The following is a 23924-nucleotide window of genomic DNA, read 5'->3' as shown; positions in this document are numbered from 1 at the left end:
GCTCTATTACAACACGTTGCTTCTTAATTTAATATTTTATGAAAATAAACTAAATGAGAAGAAAGGGTAATGTGACCCAATTCCTTTAGTTACTTGATGTATACGTTTCATATTTCCTTTTTTAAAAAAAAGTAATTTGATCCCCAAGTATGGAGCTTTCATCTTCTATGTAAAAACATTTCTATTCTCCAACATTGAAGCATCAGTTATATAACTATATATATAAAATGATGTATTAAAGGTATTAAATACCAAACTCTTCTAAAATCAAAAACTGAAAAAAGAAGTGACCAACTCTTTTAAACTAATTCAAGCCCAGTCTGAAAACAAATAAAAGAAAGCAATAATAATATTTTGAGACTCAAACTCAGCTCTGAGAGACCATTATTAAAAATTACCTTGAATTTTTAGCTTATTTAACCAACAATATTCTTTACCAAATTAAATAATAATAAACACTAATATTCTTATTGGCTTCATTTATAAGTGGTCTTTGCTTATTTACCTCATTATTACAGCAGATAATTACCACGCTAGTAAATACCACAGAGCTCTCAGCCCTTAAAGAATAAAACATTTTTCAGAAATTAACTAAATGAACTAAAAAATTAAAACTATATATTAAAATGAATTATATTTTGGGAGACTATTTAAACACATTAGGTAAATACTTTACCTTTCATCCTGCCACTCCAAAGAAAAAAAATTCACTTTTCTAGGTTTCCTTCTTCTAGTTTTTGTCCATATATGGACATACTTTTACTCAACTCATACTTTTAATCAACTATGCATAACTACCATCAAACTATAAAATAGGTGGTCATTTAAAAGGACTATGTAGATTCACTGGGCTTATGAGTATTTTTGTCTATTCAAAACAAAAAACTCAATGTGATTTTTCTGAAGACTAGATTAAGTCTGAGTTTAAATTTTGCTCACCTATACACTTAAAATAGACATGCACGGAATACTGTGCTTAGTGAATGTAATTCTTTAACTCTTACGTTTCACTTTTTTTGAAACCCAAAGTCTACTGGCAATTTACCTGTCAAATTCTAAGTAATGGCATAAATAATTAATCCATGGGAAGTGATTCTGTATTTTATCTCAGGACAGAATACACAGCATGTTACATATAAATAAAGGAGGCATTTGGAACTCACAAGTAGATCACAAGCTTAAAGCAAACAATGTATTGATGTCCAAAAGGTTAAGAGAATAATGCAAAAGGACAAGACTAAATATTATCAAATTTAACATGCTGCTGTTAATGGCATAACGAGTAGACTTGTGTCTATGAAAAGACACAATGGGAAGACACACATTATGAGAAGCATTCACTTTAGAAATAACGTGCTAGGAAGCTTTATTCACAACAGCAGTCGTACTTAAGGCTCTTCTCCTTAACTTTTTAAAGAAAAAACCACCACAAAATAAATTCCCAATGCCCCATCCAGCATGCGGTGCTAATGTACATACCCTTTCTCCTTGTAGCAAAGTCACCTATGGTTTGTGAATCAGTTCGCTCTAAACCATGGGGTTTGGGTCTTAAAATTTTAGGACTTTGACCTAATTGGTAAAAAGAAGACTCTCTTAATATGTTATTTTTTAATTGGAAAATGGATTCTGTAAAAAAGCAACAGAGCCCTGAGCAGAAATGTTACATCTCAAAAGTATATACAAAAGTTTGTTTGTGGAGACTATTTCAATCTTGCTACATATCATTCATGCTCAGTACAATGGAAAGGAAGAAGCTTCATGCAACAGTGTGACAAGCCAAGTGTTATAAAGGATGGTAAAGTTTTAGTTGGATAACCAGACTGGTTAGTGGTTATCTTTATTTGGCGGAAGGGAGGAAAGACATGTGCCATGTTAGTTATTCTTCTAACATGCCTTAGAAAACTGGATCAAACAAAAAATTATAAAATATCTCAGTCATACCTCAAAGTACATCTTTTCTTTGAAGTCTGATAAGAAAGTACCAAGGCCTACTTCCCTATAATATTTCTTGCTTAATTAATGGAGGTATTTAAAAAACCTTAATCTGACTACTCCTTGACCTGACCAAAAGCCCTTCTAGAGAAGCAGGTTGATGTTACAATGTTTGCTAATCCAAGATCAAAACCAAGACCACTGTTTGTTTCCCCTCGATACTGGTAGCTACCCAGTGACATCATTTTGCAAGGATTAGATGTCTTAATTCTGGAACTGCTGATTGTCTAGCCTCGATGTAAGTATCTGAAAACATAAATTCAGTTGCCTTCATTTTCTTTTCATTTATTCTCTGCCACAAAGAAGTGCTGCTGAAAAAAAGCCGTATGAAAAGTACGGGGTTAACATCCAGCAGTGGCCTCACTTTTTCCCACAGGAAGCCTGGAGGCTAGAGTAGCAATATCATTTAAACCAGTAATTTAAGTTGCTCTTTTCTCAATGGCACCAAATTTTCATCTTTTTTGGCATTTAAAAAACTGAGTCGACATCTATTAGATGGCAAGATTAGAATTTGCTGAGTAAGTGCTAATATCTAGTACCATATCTACTGAAGGTGTAAAGTTTCTTAAAATATGAATCTCAAGGTTATAAAATGTGAGAATTCTCTAATGAACCAATTTTCTAAGTTAGGCGATTAATACATTGAGTTTATTGAGAAATGAGGCAGGTCTAGTTTAAAATGTGAGTGATAAGATTTGGGGCTGTAATCCTACCCCTAATGCTGAATACCTATCCAGGGCCCACGCTGGCAGGGCACTTTCCTAGAAACAACGGAGGAGGTCAGCTTTTTATAAACTCCCCAATACAATGTACTTCCCTTCAAAAAGAGTAAGAGGCAGAACGTAAGGGTTGCTACAGAAAAATACACTTATTTTACAGCTAAAAGGCTTTTACAGATCAAATCCAGCTTCTTCATTTTATGGATGAGATACCCCTGAAGAACAAAAAAGGTTAAGTAATTTGCTTGGGTCACAGCATTGATTATAGAGGCCAAATGAAGGCTCCTCTGGCCTTGCACCTGCTGGTGTATGCTGCTGTGCTGTCCACACTGTTTTCTCTCTCTAGCTTTTTGAACAATCAAATATCCTAGGAAACCAGTGTTTAGAGGTCAGTTTTGAACTGCTCAGTTCAGTTTGAGATCTTACATCTATTTGAATGCCACAGGTAATTGATCTGTGAGTGATGTGAAGTTTAATAATTGCTTTTCTGGGTGACTTCTGGTTCGCTGGTATTCCCTCAATGTGTCTTCCGCCCTCCTCCTTTTCTGAAAGACCCACGTTCATGAACTCTGGGCTTCCTTCCGATTTATCACTGTGCTTCTCCCCCAGCCGTCACCCTCCAAACTTCTCAGCTTTGCATACTTGGTATCTTCATCTTTGTTGGTGGTTAAATACTCAAGATCCTATGACTGCTGACTCGACCTGCCTGTGATTTAATTCCATTCTTCCCTTGTCCCACAGCTCCCCACAGAGATCCTTTTACTACCTGACCCTGAACCGACCATCTTTTCTCTAAACCAATTCCATCTGTCAAGCACTCCCGAGGGTACTCCTTGGTTTTCCTAATAGAAAAATACTGTATCAAGTGAGGTTTTAAAAGTGTTTTTACAAAATTTATATGTATTTTCCATTCCATGCAAGGCTCAAGGTTGGTTTTGGGATGAAAGTCGAAATTTGAAAGTGTGGCACTGAATCATACTGAGTCACTCAGACATTTTGTCAGCTTTATTTCTTTATATGCCTCCAAACTCAGTTTGACACTGACGTTCCAGATAGAAATGAAAGTTGTACCCAAATGATGGCTCGGTATTATCTGTGAGAGAAAAAGGTGGAGAAAAGGCCCCAGGTGTTAGTACGCCTGTCTTGGGCCTGTCTTCCTCTCTACTACCTAATAGCAAATATTTGAATGTTTTCTTGACTGTTCAAGAAAAGGGTGAAAATAAAGAGTAAGAAATAAGCATAAGAAAGTAAAGGCAAAAATAAACCAACTCTGGGGATACACAGATTCTCAAATTCTGAGAGTAAACAGAGTAACTCATTTGAGCCTCAACTTTTAAATCCAAAGCAGATTACAACTTGGCTTTAGCTAGACTACCTTTGAACAAAGACAAACATTACATCATTTAGCAGAGGGCACTGACTATGGGCGAAAATCCCCCTACGCTTTAACCCTTATGGCGGCGGGGGGGGGGGGGGCAATCTCTGGCTCATGTGACTTGCTCCCTAACATGGAGTACAAGTTGACAGATCTTCATCCTGGTTCAGATCTTCGTCTGGAAATCTTAAGCTACACATTTACACAACCATCCTCTACGGCTGCTCAGCAGGCGCTCACACTGCATGTTCAAAATGCAATTTCTCCTCTGACTCACCACAGACCTGCTCTGTTTCCTCGATTACCAGTTGCCACTGCAGATCTCTTACATGTCATTCTAAATTCTACTTTCTCTCTAATCTTTATTTTATAAACTTTAATTTATATTTATAATGACAATATGATAGTCTGTTTTCATTTACCTAAGAAAATGAAAAAATCTGCAAGTCTAAAGTCCTTTCTTAAAACTTGCCTGCTTCTAATGTGTACCTTACTTACCTAGTTTGTTTTTCTGAAAGTGATGAGCTCACACTGTATGGCTAAATAACTGCCAGCTGTCCTCTAAATGCCTTCAAACCTTTAAAATCACCGTAAATCCTCAAGGTGAAGCACCAAATAAGAGCCAGGAAAGGGGCTCTGTTATGCCTTTCCTTATATGATCATTTCTAAAAAGGCTTTAAGAACCCTGGATTTGGAAAACCAAGCAAAGTACTCTTTGAGGAAGATGCTGAAAAAAATGTGATTTTTTAACATTTTACATAAGTGAATAGTCTCTTTTCCTATCGACTTAAATTTTATCCTACCCATCTTGTCCTATCTTAAATTTTAGAATGAGCTTTCTAGGGGCCAACCTGATTATGTTACTTGCCTGCATAAAACCCTTTAATGGTGTACTCAGAATAAAGCCCAAACTCATTAGCATGGACTATAACACCCTCAGGATCAGGCACCTGCAAGGCATTTGGCATTCCTTCCTCCATTCATACTTTGCTCCCCTCTTCCCTCCCTATCTTACTCCCTCCCTCCCACTCACAACCCAGCCAGTCCCATCTGCCCTCTTTTAAAGGATCTGGGTATGCTGTTTATTCTGACTAAAAGGTCCTTTGCCATCCTCCCCTCCTCTACCATCATTTAATTGCCATTCACTCTCTCAGACTTTCCTCAGGGGAGCTTAGATAACAGTGCCAAAAGCTTACCTCAACCACAGCTCCTTCCACGCCAGTTATGATAATGTGTTTACTTTTCTACCTCCTCCACTAGACAGTGAGCTTCTTCAGGGAAGCCACCTTTTCTTCCTGTGTTTGGAGACCAAGGACTAGCAAAGGATAGATCCTATAACTGGTAGGCACTTAAATCTATGTTGATGAACTGCAGGTCTCTTAAAGCTGGTGGTGTTTAATCTGATCAATATCATAATTTTTTTGCTGGTCCTTTAAGTGGGAAAAAAGAGAGCAACTGAATGTGGTTTCGAAAGTTGATAATCCCAAATATGGTCAAGGCAATCACATGAGGTCAGGTTTCAAATAAGCAGAGGCAATCTTTTTTGCAAAGTCCATACACTATCAAGTATTATTTTCATAGGTACTGCTTACATAAATTCAACACAAAGTGGAAAGTTTATTTTCTGTTTTACTACAGGTTTAACTTAGCCTGAATTATTTACTCTTCCACAGTTTTAATATTATTTCCATTGAGCATCTCAAAAATCAAGAAAGAAGAAAGATAATTCACAATATTAATATCCTCTGATAATTCCAAATACTAATCCAGGTAGTATATTGAAAACTTTTACACTTGTTGTAATGGTCTGACTGTATGAAGAACATAATAATGATACTTATATATTGGCAGGTAAAGAATATTTAGGAGAAACAATCTGCATGTAAAGGCTATGCTATAAAAATGCACTCCATTCTTTTTTTTCAAAGTTTTTATTTATTTAAGTAATCTCTACACCCAACGTGGGGCTCGAACTCAAGACCCCGAGATCAAGAGTCACATGCTCTTCTGACTAAGCCAGACAGGCACCCCAAAAATGTATTCCATTTGTATTTCCTTTAAACTGCAACACCAAACCAAAAATCTGACTTGAGATTCAAACTTAATACTTTTTTATTAAAATCTAGTTATATTTACTAGTGTCACTCATCCATCTCCCAAACACTTATTACAGCATAAAAGTAGTTTTAAAAAAGCATATTAATTAAAAAAACAGGAACAAAAAGCATGTTTATTTTTAATCACATTCAAAAACTTCAGAAGATCTCTCAAAAAAACGTCTAGAGCCAGTAGGTCAACTTCGTCACAAGGACCCATCCAGGGAAGCTCGTCCAGACTGGTCTTCTGAATGCTTCCTATACTGAAAGTGAGGATCAGACCCAAAGATACTTTAAGCCAACTAATGTGCAAAAACACCAGAAGTAAACCTGTACTGCTTTTTCACACTGCTTTTCATTGCTTTGTCACGATATAATAACGGCCAGAATTACTGCAGAAAGCCATGCTTGGACAAAGGTAAACAAAACAAAGTATAAATATTGTGTCTGAGGCTCAAATGGCTGCCACTTTGTTAGAAGACTGGATGGGGGTAGAGGGCCTAGGTAAGTGCAACGGTTAAATATGGTAGATTCAGGTAATGACTTACTTTAAGAGAAGCCACAATAGGTATCTTACAGAAGTTTCCAAACTTTATAAACTTGCTCTTCAATTAAAATGTAACTTTCAGCTGAAGCAATCAAAACATAATTTGTCCTGCATTTACAATGACTTATCTGCTTTCCTATATTTAATATATGCAAATTATGCTTTTCTTCTCTATTAATATTACACAAAACTTGGTTTGTAACAAATACCGTTGTGACAGAAATAGTAGGGGTGAAAATATAGCTACCACAAGTTGGGTGATGGGGAAAAAGGTCCATGAAAATACATTAAACATAAGTGTTTAGAACATCTATGCATTTCTGAAGCTTCAATTACCCAAAAGTATTTGAAAAACTTATCTGTACTACTAACTACAGCAGCTGACATCTATAATTGGGGGTATAAACAAGACTAGAATGTCACTCATTTATTGTAGACTCTTTCAAAGAAGACAATCACAGTAATTGGTTACACTGGGTACTGAACTAGTTATATTGGGCTCTGAAACTAATCAAGCCGTATTCGATAGAATCAGGTTTGCTAATTATGAGGTATAGTTAATTAAGAGATAGTAGAACAGATTGAGTCATATATCTGATGTCACAAAATCTAGAAGTAAAATGGACTCATCTGATGCTATGCATGTGAAGAATTTAATGACCAAATAAGACATTTGTTTTACAGTTTAAGTTTTTATTTTTATTTATTTATTTTAAAGATATGTTTGTTTATTTTAGCAAGGGAGAGTGGGAGAGCATGGTGGGGGGGGCTTGTGTTGGTGGAGGAGCAGAGGGAGAGAGAGACAGAATCCCAACCAGACACCATGCTGAGTGTGGAACCAGACATGGGGCTCGATCCCATGATCCTGAGATAATGACTTGAGCCAAAATCAAGAACTGGATGCTTAACCGACTGAGCCACCCAGGTGCCCTACAACTTAAGTTTTTAAAGATAAACTGCTCCAAGATCTGAATTTGGGCTTTCAATGTGTTCTTCTTGAATAGTTGTAACTTCGTAAAGTGAGTTGACAAAGTTTGCTAAGTTAAGTAGACTCTCATGCTTTCTCTCTTATATTTATTTAAAAAGCAGAACAGTACTAAAAGAAAAGCAAAACCTTTTTTTCTAATTACTATGATTTTAGTAACCTCCCCTGTTTTGCTAAACCTACTCCTCTTGATTTTGCCAAAAACTATGTATTTTATTCCAGGTGCTTTCTCAGTTCATTCTGTGTCTAAGCATAGATACCAAATAAACAACCTGGCCAATGAGTTCAGGACTGTCTCTCAAGAGTTCACTTCATTTTGTAAAAGCCTGAATGCAACCTCCAGAAGTAACCAAGAACCTACTTTGTTCTGTTCTACTATAAGGTCACTTTAGGCTGGTTTAGAAACCTAGGGCAATTAATTGCTACTATACTAGAATATATAGTACTTTCACTATATACATAGGGAGATATAATTACACATAAATGTAATATAAATGATATATAGTATATATGCCATATGATGATATATACATAAAATGATATATATCATATGAGGTACATGAGCTCTATCAGACCTAGAGAACACAAAACACATATCATTATGATCGCAAAATTTTTCTAACATATAAATTTTTTCTGAGTATTCATTAGGTTTACCATGTGTAATCACTAACTGTGAAATATACCGGGAATTTTCGAACTGTGTTCTGCAGAGCCCGAGGAAAGGAAGGGGCAGGCAGAGAAGCACAGCAGGTAGGAATCAGTGCCTTGCACACTTACCCTAACAATATCACCTCCACATTTACGTAGGACTTCCAGATATAAAACTTACATTTGGGGTTAAAAAGCAGAGATCTGCTGGGGCACCTGGGTGGCTTAGTTGGTTAAGTGTCATGATCTAGTGGGTCATGAGATCAGCCCTGGGTGGGCTCCGTGCTCAACAGGGGGTATCTGCTTGAAGTTTCTCTCCCTCTACACCTCCCTCCACTTGTGTTCACATGCTTGTTTGCTGTCTAAAATAAATAAATCTTAAAAAAAAAAAAGTAGAGATTTGCTGCTCACACGCACTAAGCAGTAAGTAAAGAACCAGTTTAGCATTAAAAATGAGTATTTCAGTATTGCGGAGAGTTCATAACACTTGGACCTTAATCCTTCAGCAACCTATGAACTAAGTGATAAATTTACGCATGTCTAAACATACTTCTGCATTTCGTATGCAAGGAAAATGACTAATAATGCCTAAACAGATTTAAAGACAGATGTGGACAAAGACAAGCAAAAGGAAAAGTTGTCAAATAAAAAGCCTGTGATGCTCATACCCTTTCTAAGATAACCACCCCTGATTATAGCCCCGCTGCTTGGGCTGTCTGGGTGGCTGTGGGTGTTACGTATGGCTATCTTTCTAGCCGTCAGACCAAAGGTGGGCAGCTGACCAGCGGCAGCCAATCTGTGGGCTGGCCTACAATCTATCATATGGCCTGGTGTGAGAAGACTAATAAGAGCAATCCAATTCGCTGTGAGCACTCTACAGTGAGTGAACAATGATGGAGGCAGCAGGTGCAGAAGGTGCACACATGTAAAAAGGAGCCAGGAGGCAGAAGTGAGGCCACAATGGGGAGTTGTCAACCACAGCTCCTGGAAGGCAGAAACCAAGTAGAGGGTACAGGGGAGGAAACAGAAAAGAAGGAAAGAATGTGAGACAGAACAAAGCAGATGTAAAGACTTCCCACAGGACAGAAATGCAGACAACAGGACAAAGTGACGGTCCCTTGGGAGTACTTCTGTTCTCAGTAAATTTTCTCATTTTAGCGTAGGACCAGCCTTACCTACTTAAAGGCAAAACAAAACAAAACTCATTTTCTTCAGATACTCGGAATGAGTCTCAGACTCTGTTCCCTACAATTGGAACTTAATTAGAAATATACTAACGATCTAAAAACCCAGGTTAATGAGAAATTTACACAGATATCACATGCCCTTACAAAGCTATGTACAGCACAGGAGACTTCAAATGTGCTGAATTCCCCAGAAATGGCGCCAACTCATCACATAGCCAATATACTAACTTATTTGGTTGTCAAGATTAAATCACACTAACAGCATGCTGCAACACAGCTAGTTGTCTGGGTTTTAACCACTCGAACCCAAAATATAAAAACCCGAGTCTGTATTACCAGTTTGGAGTCTCTTTTATACTGAATTCTTAACAAATCATGCTACCCTAGAATTTAATGTTACTTATGAAGGCCAGTATGAAGGAACAGACTAGAAGCATTTATACCCCAGCAAAAGCAGAATCATTTTTAAGAAGCTGTTATACAGACAGACTGGAAAGATTCTACAAGCAGCCTCATTGTTCTTTAAGAATTACGTCAAATGCACTAATAATCTCTGTCTGACTTGATATTATATATTCTGGAGAAGAGGTTACAAAACAGCAGCCAAAGACCATATCCAGCCTCTACAAGTTGTTTGGTTTGGTCTAAGGTGTTTTTTGGTTTTTGTTTTTAAATTAAACTAGCAGATCACACTCAAAAATCAAAAGATAATACATATAAGAGATGAAATTTTTGGCTTCTCCTGATACATCAGATGATTTGCCCATATGGGCCCATATTATTTTCACAAGTCAACAAAGGATTACAGTCAAGGAGCAGTTAGTTACTCCACTTAGAATGGGCAAGTGGATTCCAGTTTCTCCTCATTTTCTCCTGCTGCTTGCCAAACCTTGGGAGTATTTTAGTTTGTAACCTCTGCTCTAGAGACAGGAGACAGAAACCTCACCTGGGCATCAACATATAACAACTCTTAATCTACGAATAGCAATACCACACTTAAGTTGATAACTAAGGTAATACAAATAACTTCGGAACTTCTAGTCCCAAACCCATTTGGGATTTTATGACAGTTAAGTGCAGATCTAAGCTGGCAGATCTAAACAGGCACCCTCCCACCCCCCAACCCATTTGCTATGTCATGCCCTCCTTACCTTTTCTGTCAGGCTTGAGGTTCCTATCCACGGGGGGTGGTTCACAGTCTGCAACAGGAACTGGCCTTCGAGGAGGGGTCTTTGGGCTGGACCGGAAGCCCATATGAGCAGGAGGAGGAACTTGCATTCCAAATGAAGAAAAATCAAATGTTCCCGGAGTCATTGGCACATAATTTGCTTCCTGAATTGGTTCCGTAAAACTGCTGGAATGTTGTCGTGGAGGAGAATTGGGATTCATTGGGACGTAATTTTCATCTAGTTCTTCACTTGATACGCTTCCCACTGTTAATATATTTTTGATTTTCTAAAACACACATACATTTCTTTTAATAAACAGAAACTATTATCAAAAAGGAAAACACAGTTGTAAGTCACACATATTCATATGGACCTGAGAGCACATGAAATGATCTCATTTAATTTCAGAGCACTGAATGTGAAGATCCTGACAGCGAAATACACTTGATGACGCCAAGATCAGTTATACTTACAAAGTGGTTATGGAAGCCTTCAAGTGAACTAGATCTGTCACTTGGAAATGTTCGTGGAATATCATAGCAGTCTTGAGAACTCGCATCTAAAATAGAAAACAAATGATCAGCATTTCTTCCCATCTTTGCCAGTTCTCAGAATGGTCTGTTCTCTTTCTTTACACACATGTGTGCAGGTATGCACGCACACACAGAGATTTTTAAAAAGATGCTCACAGAATAATATCCCGAATGGGTACCTTAAATCACTAGAAAATGCAGACACTCACTAATATGCTAACCAGTACCAGCATTTGATTATGACAATGAATGAATGTCTAAGCCCAGAATGCTGGGTTATTTAAAGACAGAAAAGGGGCACCTGGGTGGCTCAGTCATTAAGCGTCTACCTTCAGCTCCGGCTGTGATCCCAGGGTCCTGGAATCAAGCCTGCATCAGGCTTCCTGCAGAGCAGGAAGCCCGCTTCTCCCTCTCCTACTCCCCCTGCCTGTGTTCCCTCTCTCGCTGTGTGTCTCTCTGTCAAATAAATAAATAAAATCTTAAAAAAAAAGAAAAGAAAAGAAAAGAAATACTTCTCTTTTCTCATCTTCTGTACCACCTTGGGCCTAACTTCTATCTAACTAACCTATAATCAGATTACAGAGCCACTTCATGAAGAGAATCAGAAATTGGTACTGAATGGCTAAGTGAAGTCTCCCTATTAGTACTCTTTGTGATGCATTAAATCTTTATTTTCTTTAAGACAGGTGGGTAACTTTACCAACAAAACACAAAAATGTTAGCACATAGTTTTTAGGGTATGTGCATCTTAAACACTGGCCTTCTATTTCTAGGACTTTAAGAACCTCAGAGTGTACACCAGACTGAATTTTTCTCCTCTCAAGGTCTGTAACTTTTGGCAGACTCTAGGAGATGGTATAGGACTAAGTGAAGTGGCTAGGGTAAGGGGAGAGAAGATTGCAAGCTTTAGAAATAAATAAAACCAGACAAAAGCAGAATGGCACGACTGGAAAGGAGTCTACTTGTTAGACACAACGTATAAATTGCTTATTGAGGAAGGAAGGAAACGGAGCCCAGCAGATGTGACATAGAAGCAGCCATAATGGCACACAAATACAGGAAAGGGATGACTCGGAGGGGCTCTGTGGCTGGTCCATTTCCTGCTCCTCTGCCCCAGTAGAGAGTCAACCCACCCAGGACACATGGAAAGCAGGAAAGAGGGGTGCACACTTCCTGAGGCAGGAAGGTAATACTAAGGCCATACTTCTTCAGGGGTGAAAAACTCCAAGTCTTTCTCCCTTCCAGCAGAACACGCACACAGGCACACGCTACATGCACCAACACCCTTCCAACGATCTACAGAGACTCTGATATCTTCACTACATGAGTGGGTAACTGCAGAGCTGAAAAAAAAAAAGGACTATCATTTAAAATCATACTATGCTACAAAGAACAAATATTCAGATAAACAGATTTTCTATCATTAACCTTTAACACAGTAGAAGCCAGTTAGAGCTGACCTTTTCGCAATTTGTTCAAATCCACAGTGGAAATGGTATTACTACGTGATGGTGGCATCCCTGCTGTAGGGATACAGTAACTATTGTCAGTATCTGAGGCTGTGCGTGTGATACTGCACGTTTCCACAGGAGATCGGTCATGAGCCGGATGTGGTTTCGGTGGCCGAGGTGGAGGAATATCTCGAATAGTGTCTAGCTTTGACGTCTGTCCCAAAGTTCCGTCTGGAAATGTTCGTGGAATCTGGTAAGTATTACCAGGTGTTGGAGGAATGTCGTAACTAATAGATACATGCCTCATTTGAGTCTCTACACTTGATGTCCCAGATGGGGTATTAAAAACATAGAGTTCTCCATCTGCCTCGGTACTCGATGGAGACACCTTTGGTAAAACATCGTGGGAGTAACTCCTGGGCAGGTTATAAAGGCTGGAGTCTACAGAAACAGATGCAGCACGAGGCGGCGGAGAGTCATACATCATTTGCTGCTGAAAAAAGCCATTCACTCCATGTTTGTTCTGGGAGGAAGCAGGATTTTTATGAGAAGGGACGTTATCATTGCAGTCTGTTTCAGAAGAGGTGGATTTTGCAGAATCAGCGTGTGTTCTAAATAAAAATTGTTAATGACAGAAAACAAAACACGGTGAATACATACGGCTACATTTTAATAAATATATTAATAGCTTAACAATCAAAATATCCGTTTTTCATTCGATTTTTTGGGCGACCCATAAGATTGAAAGCATGAATATTTCTTACTTTTTATGATTATACACCAGACAACAAAACCACCACCACAAAAACACCAAAAGCATTCTCCCTAATTCCTATCCTGCACCGGCCCACACCCCCAACTCCACCTATTAAATCCACACATAAAACCATGATCCCTGAGGCACTGGAATTAGAAAGATACAAAACTCTGAGAAAGGTCAATGATTAAGGCACAGACACAAGGAAAAGCATTTCCTCTGAAGAGCATGCAGAACCCTCGTGCCAACACAGTTTATCAAGTTGGTCCATTGCTCATCATTCAGCCTACCTCTGGCAACTGTTGTTCTAGAAGACTAACAGTCTAATGATTATCTGGTATGGCAGAAATTCAATGTGACCTCCAAGGAGGTGGCAACTTGAAAGATTCTGTGTATCTTTTTTTCTACTAATTTTCTTAGCCAATACTATAAAGATGTTCAAAATACAAGCCACAAAGCTGGCCAATTCCAAAAAATAATTAACCTTGAAAACTCTTATTTGAGTATATTTAATGTTTTGGGTACATTTCTAGTCTCTGCCTTTTGTGGTATCACAAAATTTGGGTAGAAGCCAAAGTGAAGCTGACGATACCAGCACACTGCATGCACTTCCTTAATGGTTAACAAGGTACCTTAACTACTGTGAGTGTTGTCCAAAGTCCGGTAGGAACTTGAACTCAATCTTCTGAAAAATAACTTATGATAGACTTTTTAAGGTCTGATCTTCCTTGATTTCTTAGTAACACCTGGCACTGTGTATCACATTTATTCATTCAAACTCTCCGCCTCTGGTGTCATACTGCAACACCCTCATATCCCTTCTTCACTGATCATTCCCTTCTTTCGCTGACTGGCTCCTTCTTCCTGGGTCTCTACCTGGGAACAGCCAACAGAATTCAGTCTTCTTATGCTTTACCACAGACACCATTTAAAGATCCTCCTTTCGTGTAACTTCACCTTCCATTCAGATGCCAACAACTCCCATCTTCTCACCAAACTCTTGAGTCCCATGTTTTCAAAGCATTAACATATTATTCTGCTTGGTTATCCCAGTGTTACCTTGCTTTTGTGTACCAAACCAAACTCAACTTACTTCTCAAACTGATTGTCCTTTCTCACTTGCCATTAAAAGAAATGCCTTTATTCAGAATCTCGAGGCTCAAAACACTATCAGCTTTGATTCATTCTCTTTGATCTCCACCACCAATGAGGCCCCAAGTCCTTCTTCTAACCAAGTTAACTATACACGTGCTCTATTCCCACTGTCACCACCTCACGTTCAGATCCAGGTCTCTGCTAAGATTCACACCACTAAACCCTCCTAAAAATCCTAGTGGACTTCTTTCCTCCAGTTTCTCCTTCTTCCAATGAATCCAAGGGACCATACTGCTATATTGCTCTAAGGTCAGTATATTCAGAACATGGTTTTCATATCACTCATCTACTTGGAGAAAATCCTGTTAAGGGTCCCAACAGGCTGTGGGAACTATAAGAAGCCCACAAGCACCTCCACTTGGTTCCCAAGACTACCATTGCTGGCTCCATCTGGCTTGCCGATCTTCTGTTCTACTCTCCTCCAGTGGAACCCTCTACTCCAGGCAAACTCCCCTCTTCATTCGTTTCCTCCCATGCCTTAGTTTTACCTTGACTTTTCCTCAAATAATTTTAAGCAGATTGCAAATGACAGGGTCCTTTCCTCTCACCAACCAATGTAGTTCAAATCTTACTCTTCCTTTGAAATGTTCACCCTCCATCTTAAAAATACTCGCACTGTCCCTTCTAAGAATTTCTAATGCACCTACACATATTCTAACATTTGCATTTCATTGAATTCAAACAAGTGAGTTAAGAAAAGTTAGAAGTACAAGGCGTAATAAGTTCCCTGCCCTTGAATAGCTTATATATTAGTGAAGAATAAATTAAAATATCAAGCTATTTCCAACTCTGGTAAAACACAGATAAGGAGGCACAACCAGGATGCTATGAAAACCCAGAAAGGCATTTAGTCCAGCCCGGAAGTTTGGAGGAATGTTTTCTAGAGGAGTACATGCCCGAGCTGAGTCCTGCAGGGTGAGTAAGAGTCTGCAAGGCAATTCTCCTGAATTCATGTACCAACACTTAATACTTCCATGTTCTGATTTCTTCAAAAGCTTCACTTAAAACTCTGAAGGGACTGTATCTGAGGGGGCTGTATCTTACATAATTAGTCTGTACCTTCACAGCACCCAGCAAAAGAGTGGGCACACAGTACTTCATACTTCATATGAAGTACTTCATAAATATTTCTCAATTATCTGTCATTTCTGCAAAATATAGATACAAAATATATCTGAGCAAGGACTCTGAGCATAATTTCTAGTGCAACAGGAAAGCTATAAAACCAATGAGATCAATGAAAGATACCATATAAAAAGAAAATGTACTGAAAACTGCCACTTAGCTGCTGGCTTTTAAAAAGCTGATACTGAAAGGTAGTTGTGAATCTCCATAAAATAAAATCTTAGTTAGTAGCACAGGTAACAAAGTTGCGAATGTGTAATTTTAAATACTCACAGCAAACAAGCAAAATCAAGTTAGAATTTGGTATTATTAACTAGTGTTGATTTATAAAAAGATTTCTTTTTTTTTTGCTCTTACAGGTAAAATCCCATTACAACAAATATGCAGAAACCCATCTTTGGAATATTTGTATTCCATTATCTCAGGGAATAATTCACCACAACTAAACTGTGGTTCTTAAATTCTATATAAAAATTGAACAAGCACTTTGTATGATGTTATCCCAGTAACAGTCACATTCTCCATAAAAACAACATCTCTTCTGATGTAAAAAAATAATGCTTAATATCCAATCATTCTGTTTTAAAAAAAACTTTCACATCTGCTATGCAATTCATTCCCACTTTTATATATTGCAAATCAAGATGTAAATACCCCCCACATCACTAGTTGTCACACTGCTGCTGATGGCAGAAATGGGCTCCCTGATGCTCATTTTCTGGCTCCAATTCTCACCATTACCTCAGGCCTTCCAATTACTCAATGGCAAATGACAAGAATGACCAAATTAAAATATTGTATAGCTTAGCAGAAAAGAAGGGAGCAGGAATGAAGATGATTTGGAAAGGCTTTATGATACTTTTGGGCAAGCAGTGAAATCCATATATGTCTTTCTACTTAAAAATGGGTAACGTCAGAGTAAGCTCTGTTTCATTGCTAGGTATGATGACTGGAAAGTTTTAGTTTTTAGCAATATATCTGATTTCATCAAATTTCACTAAAACCCGATTTGTATATCCTGTAGAATTTGCTATATTGGGATTTTACCTGAGTGAGTAATTTCTCACACAGATCCAAAGCAACCACAACACACTCACTGCAATGGAATCGTTTTGCTTTCAAAATCTTCTAGTAGTAGGTATTCCTCTCCTTCTTCAGAAACAAAAGATGACCCTTGGCTGGTTTACAATCACATAAGAAATGGAGCAAGATCACCATTTATAAATCAGTGAAATCTGTTAAGCAAGTAATACTGTGAGTCTGTAACAAAGACTATGAAACAGGAGACAGATTTCCAAAAGACCCTTGAAGGTACAAGTGTTCTTTGCCAAGATAGCAGAGAACATGTTTCTTCCATAAATCTCCTGAGTATCAGAAATGTTAGAGGAATATACCCTGAATATAGTAAGCCTAAAATATAAACCTACAGAGTTGGGTTTCTTTTAAGCCTTCGAATCAGAATTGAAGTTTAAAGGTAAGATTTCTAAGTGTACACACACACACACACACACACACACACACACACCCCACGCACACACAGGCATCTGTGGTTTACCTGGTGGGTTCAGGCTTCTTGCTTTGACAGTTGATTAGCAAGAGGTAGTCTTGAGGATCCTCCTGAATGCCGAGGGTTTCTAGGTGTGGTGGTAAGTTAATGAGCTGGTACGGAGGCGGTGCGACAGCGGAGGATGAATCCACCTGGGCGGACGGTGGTGCTGTATTTACAGCTAAAGGTAAATCAGCCGGCGCTTGTAGGGAGCCGCCAGGTGGCTTCACAGGATCTGCAACACCAAAACATAACTATCATCGTCTATCCCATTTTAAGAATTTTTTCTTAAATAAACTACTGGAAAGTGTGGAGATAAACTGTTTAAACACATAAAAGCATGATAAACCATGACAACATCAACAACAAATACTACCTAAACAGCAACATTTATACAGGAAATAATTGGCTCTGGTCAAAGAGATCCGAAGAGTAGGGCTCTTTCTTCCAGAGGCTGTAATAAAGCCACGGTTAACTTTGCCTTGAACAGTCTTTAGTTTTAAGGCTACTGGCAATGACCATGTTCTACAATCTTAGCACAGGAGACAGATTTTTTCCATGATAAAAAGCAAAGTCAGGGGGCCTGAGTGGCTCGGTCAGTTAAGCATCTGACTCTTGGTTTCAGCTCAGGTCATGATCCCGGGCTCCTGGATGGAGCCCTGTGTCAGGCTCTGTGCTCAGCAAGGAGTCTTCTCGAGGATTCTCTCTCTCTCCCTTCTGCCCCTTCCCATCATCCACTCATTCTATCTCTATCTCTCAAATAAATAAATAAACCTTTAAAACAAAACAAAAAACCAAAGTGTTTCTCAAGCCAAACCAACTATCCAAGGAGGCCCATCTTATTATGTGGTATCAACAGGCACAAGGATCACCTCTTTGTCGCATCTTTATTTTGCTGTTCATTCTTTTCTTTCTGCTCCTCAGCAGACTAAGGAGAAATTCTAATTGTGGGATTCATGTTAAGGGAAAGAGCTTTTCTTTAAGACATCTCCTCTTCCCTCAGCTCATAGCCTCAAGTACCATTTACTGGATTTCTGTAATATTCATGCAGAAGGGGTCAGCAAGTAAAGGAATAATTTATTAAGCACTTAACAACGTTCTGAGAAGACAGATGAAACTAGCTAAATTGTTTAGAGTGAAGTAATCTGAAAACAAGTTGAAAACCTAGAGATAAAATCCCACCGTAATCACTGACACAATCAAGTAAATTTTGAAAAGCCCAGAAGAAAAATTCTCTATTGGTCTGGTTAGGAATAGAAGGCTATACATCCAGAAAAAGGTCAATGCTCAAATAGGAATAACCAAATTTGTTTACTGTCTATGTCAGAACAGAAAAGACTGGGTTGAAACTGAGATTTTTTACAACAAAACATTCCCTAAAAGACAATAAAAAGTGATAAAGGACTTAATATGTTCTACCAAATAAAATCAACAGGTCATCCGGCCTGTTAAATCACCAGGGAGGAGCTCCCCATCAGCTCTAGCTTCCCCAGATACTACAGATTAAGTCCATAAGCTTTTGATAATGTCTTTATGTATTCAACTTTAATATCTGTATATACACCCCAGCGAAATTTATGTACTTTGTATTTTATGACTCTTCTTCCTGGCACAGAAGCTCATAATTGTAAAGCCTGAATAATAATACATCAATATGGTTAAATAGGTTTATCTTTATTTGTGGTTCCCCCAAACAAACAAAAGGGATCAGAACTGCTATGTGTTAGTTTGCCCTACATGCTGTCGATGCTCAACACGGTTTCATTCACCCAGTGCACTCACTGAGCACCTTCTTTATGTCCTGTTGGAAGAGGCCAGAGGCACTCACAAATATTCAAGACCCATTCAACGGAATGTGCAGTGTGGAATTTGCTCCTTAAGAACTATGTGAGCCCTACCAGATGATAATCATGTCTAAAGACTTCTTTCTTTTGGAGAGTCTGGCCTGAGTAAGTAGAAGTTGAGCTAATTTCTAATGTTTTTACCTCTGCCCTGCTGCAGGCAACGTCAAGTCTGCACACACGCTCATCTAATAAAATCTAACACTTTATGCCAGGAGTTTATTATTATTATTAATTATTATTATATATTATATATTATATGTTATATATAATATATATTATATATAATAATATATAATTTAATATAATATATTGAATTAATATAATAATTAATATAATATATTATATATTATACATATAATATATAATATAATTATAATATAATTATATTATATATAATTATAATATAATATAATTATAATATATAATTTATATATAATATATAAAATATAATATATAAAATATAATTATAATTATATAATATTATATAATTTATATTATATAATATATAATATAAATTATTTTATAATTTATTATTTAATTAATTAATTAAATAATTAAATAATTACTTATTTAAGTAATTCTTTCTTATTTAGGAAAGGTGAGAAAAGAAAAATATTTTGGGGGGGACATTTATATGACATAATGCCATAAGTTCAGTGGGAACTCATAAATATCTCACTGTATCTAACAGATGATTATAAATAGTGCATATAACACACTCTATGAAATAATGATTTACTGTCTGACTCAATTACAAATCTAAAAAATTTATTTAAGGGGATTTTTAAAGGCCATAGCTTAACCAGTGAGTCAGTAAATCCTTGTGGATTATTTATCTTTTAAGGAAGAGCTTTCAGAAAAACATATACAACACTGAAGAGAAAAAAAAAAAAAGCAGAGTGGTCAGAAAGCACTTACTGTATCCTACAGGCTGTATTCACAAATAGATTTTACATATGTCTCCTTTTTGTACCATACAGGTATGGTAAAATTATATAAATTATATTTTATATATAATAATTATATATATTATATATTTATATTATATATATATATATTATATATCATATATTTATATTATATTTATATATATTTATATTATATATTTATATATAATATAAATATATATAATATATAATATAATATATATTATATAACATATAATAATATATAATATATAAAATAATAATAATATTAATAATATATAATAATATATAATATATAAATATATATAATATATTTTATTATATATTTATTATATATTTATATATAATTATATATAAATATATAATATATAATATAATTATATAAATTATATTTTATATAATTTATATATTTATATATATTTTATATAATTTATATAATTATATAAAATTATATAATCCCATTCAATTTTTAGTTATGACCAAAAGAAAATGAAATTCATCACTGGAAATACATCACTACATAAAACAGTATGAAATTTTTAATCTTCCAGTTTAACTCCTAAAGTAAGTTTTCCAGGTGGCTGTTTTTATAGATACACTTTTCCTTTAAATTTTGTTTTTAAATTTGATAGCTGTACAGTAAGTGAACTGAGTGATTCATCTTAGGTAGACAAAGAATCACCCAGCCAGGCAATCACATTTGTCTGACCTTGTTTTATTAACACAATGGCACCATCTCATTTTTAACCTTCCATTTCTCCCACCTGTGAATGACTAAAGTTTTTTTTACCCTCTTTATAGATGCAAGAGCTTCTCAATTTCTGGAAAAAAGGAAAAAACACTGGGAGTCAAAGGTTCCTTTTTTTTTTTTTTTTTGACTTTGTTAGTGATTTCTTGAAATTAAAATAGATATGTTATACAATATGCATTATTTAAAAAAATTCTTTTGTTTGTCCCTATTTCTGCTATTTGGAGCTCATTCCTCAAGAACACAGATGAATTCAGTTGCATTTAACACTGAGAGAGTGCTTGTCAATGAATATATTTTACAGTTTATTTTTCTATTTTGTGACTCACAGACCTTCGTGCTATTTCCACTTTCATGCTATTCCATGTCCTCACACAGTGAAGGCAGTGGGGCAGAGCTTCATATATTTCTTTTAAATTTTAGTTAACATGGAGTATAATATTGGTTTCTAGAGTACAATTCAGTGATTCATCATTTACATACAATAAATGCCCTCTTTAAAACCTACCACTCACCTAGCCCACCCCCAACTAACCTTCCTCCATCACCCCTCAGTTTGTTCTCTACCGTTAAGAGTCTCTTATGGTCTGTTTCCCTCTCTCCCTCCTCCCACCTTCCATATGCTCATCTGTTTTCTTCACGTGAGATCATATGGTATTTGTCTTTCTCTGCGTGACTTATTTCATTTAGTGTAATACACTCTAAGAGCTCCATCCAAAAATATAATATCTTGATCACAATATGGGAAGGCTTACACCTACTTCTAGAGAGAACTTCCATTATGTTTACCAGCACGCTCCCAAAAGAAAAGACCTGCAGACAGCCATGAAAAGAAAGCCCAATCATTCCAAACAACATGGCATACAAAGGACTTTAAAAGAGAAGGGAACACAGCTCTACCACTTTGCCTCAGATAATGCCCTGCCTTCAAAGTTTTCATCTTTGGGGTTATTTTCTCATATTAATATTACCCCTATTACTCAGCTCTGAATATTTTTATGCAAGCGTTGCAGTGTGTCTAAATATTCCTCAATATAAAATTTCTGGTGAAGATTAACCACCTGGTCTGAAAAAAGAAACTTCTATTCCACTATATAAAGACGTGATTTGCCTCATTCTATCTGACAAGTAGTGGAACAGCCATGTTTGCTGCTTTCTGCCTCACCTAGGTTTCTAACTTACTGCTCTAAGTAATGCTGGTATCAAGTTTCTGAGAACCAAGTATCAGTTTAGGGTTTGTTTATGTGTGTAAAAATTATTCCCGGTCTCTTAACGCAAAAGGCATGAAGAGTATAATTTGCATCCGTTAAAGGCCTGATAAGCTGCTAGAGCAAATTCTTAATTGAATTTTACTAAGAAAGCTAGTAAGTACTGGTAAAGTAAGTCTTAACCAGCTTTCAGTGAAGAGAAGCACATTATTATGTGAGGAGAACCACAAATAATAAGTTGGTCCTCATGATCCCTGGCTTAATGCACAGTTTTATCCTATTCGGAACCGTAATGCTGTGGTGTTAGTGTCCCTCACGGGAGTTGGGGTGTCTACATAATGCCTCTAAAAATTCAAAATAATACATCTGCACACACATACACATGCATATAAAAACACACCAAAAGGCATAAGCCCAGGGAAGCAACCTGATTCTTTCTCATTGGTAAGGAGACTATTTCAAGGTCAATGTGACAGGTTCTCTGATTTTATGACTACTGCCATACTGTATCTAGCACGTGGTAATAAAACTGAGGTGTTGCTCATGTCCTTGTCAGGAGACCAGATGAGATCCTTCTGTCTCAAGATGGGCTACATTTGCTGTTGGGATATTTTTTGGTTTCTGTTACAAAAATTTTACCTTTATGTTCACAATTAAAGATAAAGAGGTCAGGGTTACTCTGTTTCTATTAATTACTAGTTTACCTGGTCTGTTGTAGAATTTCTTTTTTGTCAAGAGAAGCATTTTGACTGGCTATATGTCTAATTATTTTGATTGGATGTATCTCTAGCAGTAGAGATACTTAGCAAATAAGAGTCTATGCATGAAGAGTATGCATTATCATCGATGCTCAAGTAACCATCTTCTCATTTCTGAGTACACCATTTCTCATAGAAGAACATTTTGTAAAGGTAAATCTAACAAATGGATACAAACAAGAAAGAGCAGTAGTTGCAATTTTCAGTGAAGCAACCTGCAATCTCTTCAATTTATTTAATTAAAAATTGAAGATCTTTAATCATAGTCCAATCTATTTAAAGTATTTCAACAGAAATTTTTTTTACTTGTCATGATTATCTCCTTAACAAATATCCTCGGGAGACTTTAAAAATAAACCCTTAGGAAGTACTGAAAATGCCTTAATTCTTATCCAGAAGTATCATGGCATCAGAATCACTTTTTTAGAGTTCTAGGTACCTGAGCCACATCTTAGGAGACTGAATGAATCAGTATCTCAATAGCTTGAAAATGCGTTAAGAAAACAAAAACTGAGTAAACACTCTGGTTGAACTGGTCCTCAGGAGAATACAAATTAAAACCAGAATGAGATACCACTACACATTCACTAGAATGGCTAAAAGCAATGACTGATGATACCAAATGTAGGTGAGAAGGCAGTGTAACTGGAAGTCTCCTACACCGCTGGTAGGAAAGCAACAAGTACATAACCTATGACGGAGTGATTCCGCCCATGGGTACACACCCACAAGAACCAAGGGTTCATGTCTATCAGAAGGTATACACACACACACACGGCACAACTCACAGTAGCTTTATTTGTATTAAAACCTAGAAACAACCCAAATGTCCATCAACATCCAGACAGGTCCATAATTTGTGATCCGTTCATACAACGGAATGCTACAGAAGAGGATGAAGAACTCCCACTACCACGCTACATGGATGAATCTCATGGACTTCTACTGGAAAAAAGCCAGATTCAAGAGTTTTATTTATATGAAGTTAATGAATAGGCAGAACTAATCTATGGTTATCGAAGCAAAATCATAGTTATATTTGGGCTTTTTTTCCCTCAGTTTTTACTGGGGAAAAAGAATGAAAAAGCTTTCCAGGTGGCTGGAAATGTTCCACCTCTGGATCTGAGCAGCAGTTACACAGATTTCTATTTC

At 36.8% G+C, this 23924-nt stretch overlaps 1 protein-coding gene across 2 annotated transcripts in view; it reads right to left on the bottom strand.

Annotated features, from left to right (window-relative positions):
- The window catches only part of GAB1 (GRB2 associated binding protein 1), a 125727-nt gene that overhangs the window by 17372 nt on the left and 84431 nt on the right, over positions 1 to 23924 (bottom strand). The window contains exons 3-7 of one of the 2 annotated variants that reach the window (XM_080795726.1): positions 17298 to 17523; positions 12715 to 13316; positions 11195 to 11280; positions 10704 to 11007; positions 1480 to 1569 (exon numbers count right to left, since the gene is read on the bottom strand). In XM_080795726.1, coding sequence (XP_080651852.1) covers positions 1480 to 1569; positions 10704 to 11007; positions 11195 to 11280; positions 12715 to 13316; positions 17298 to 17523 — 1308 coding nt within the window. The remainder of the gene's footprint in view (positions 1 to 1479; positions 1570 to 10703; positions 11008 to 11194; positions 11281 to 12714; positions 13317 to 17297; positions 17524 to 23924) is intronic. The other variant, XM_080795727.1, reaches the window with a different exon arrangement.

Source organism: Martes martes, assembly GCF_963455335.1.
Source record: "Martes martes genome assembly, chromosome: 2".
Lineage (NCBI taxonomy): Eukaryota > Metazoa > Chordata > Mammalia > Carnivora > Mustelidae > Martes > Martes martes.
This window is presented reverse-complemented; position numbering and strand designations above follow the sequence as displayed.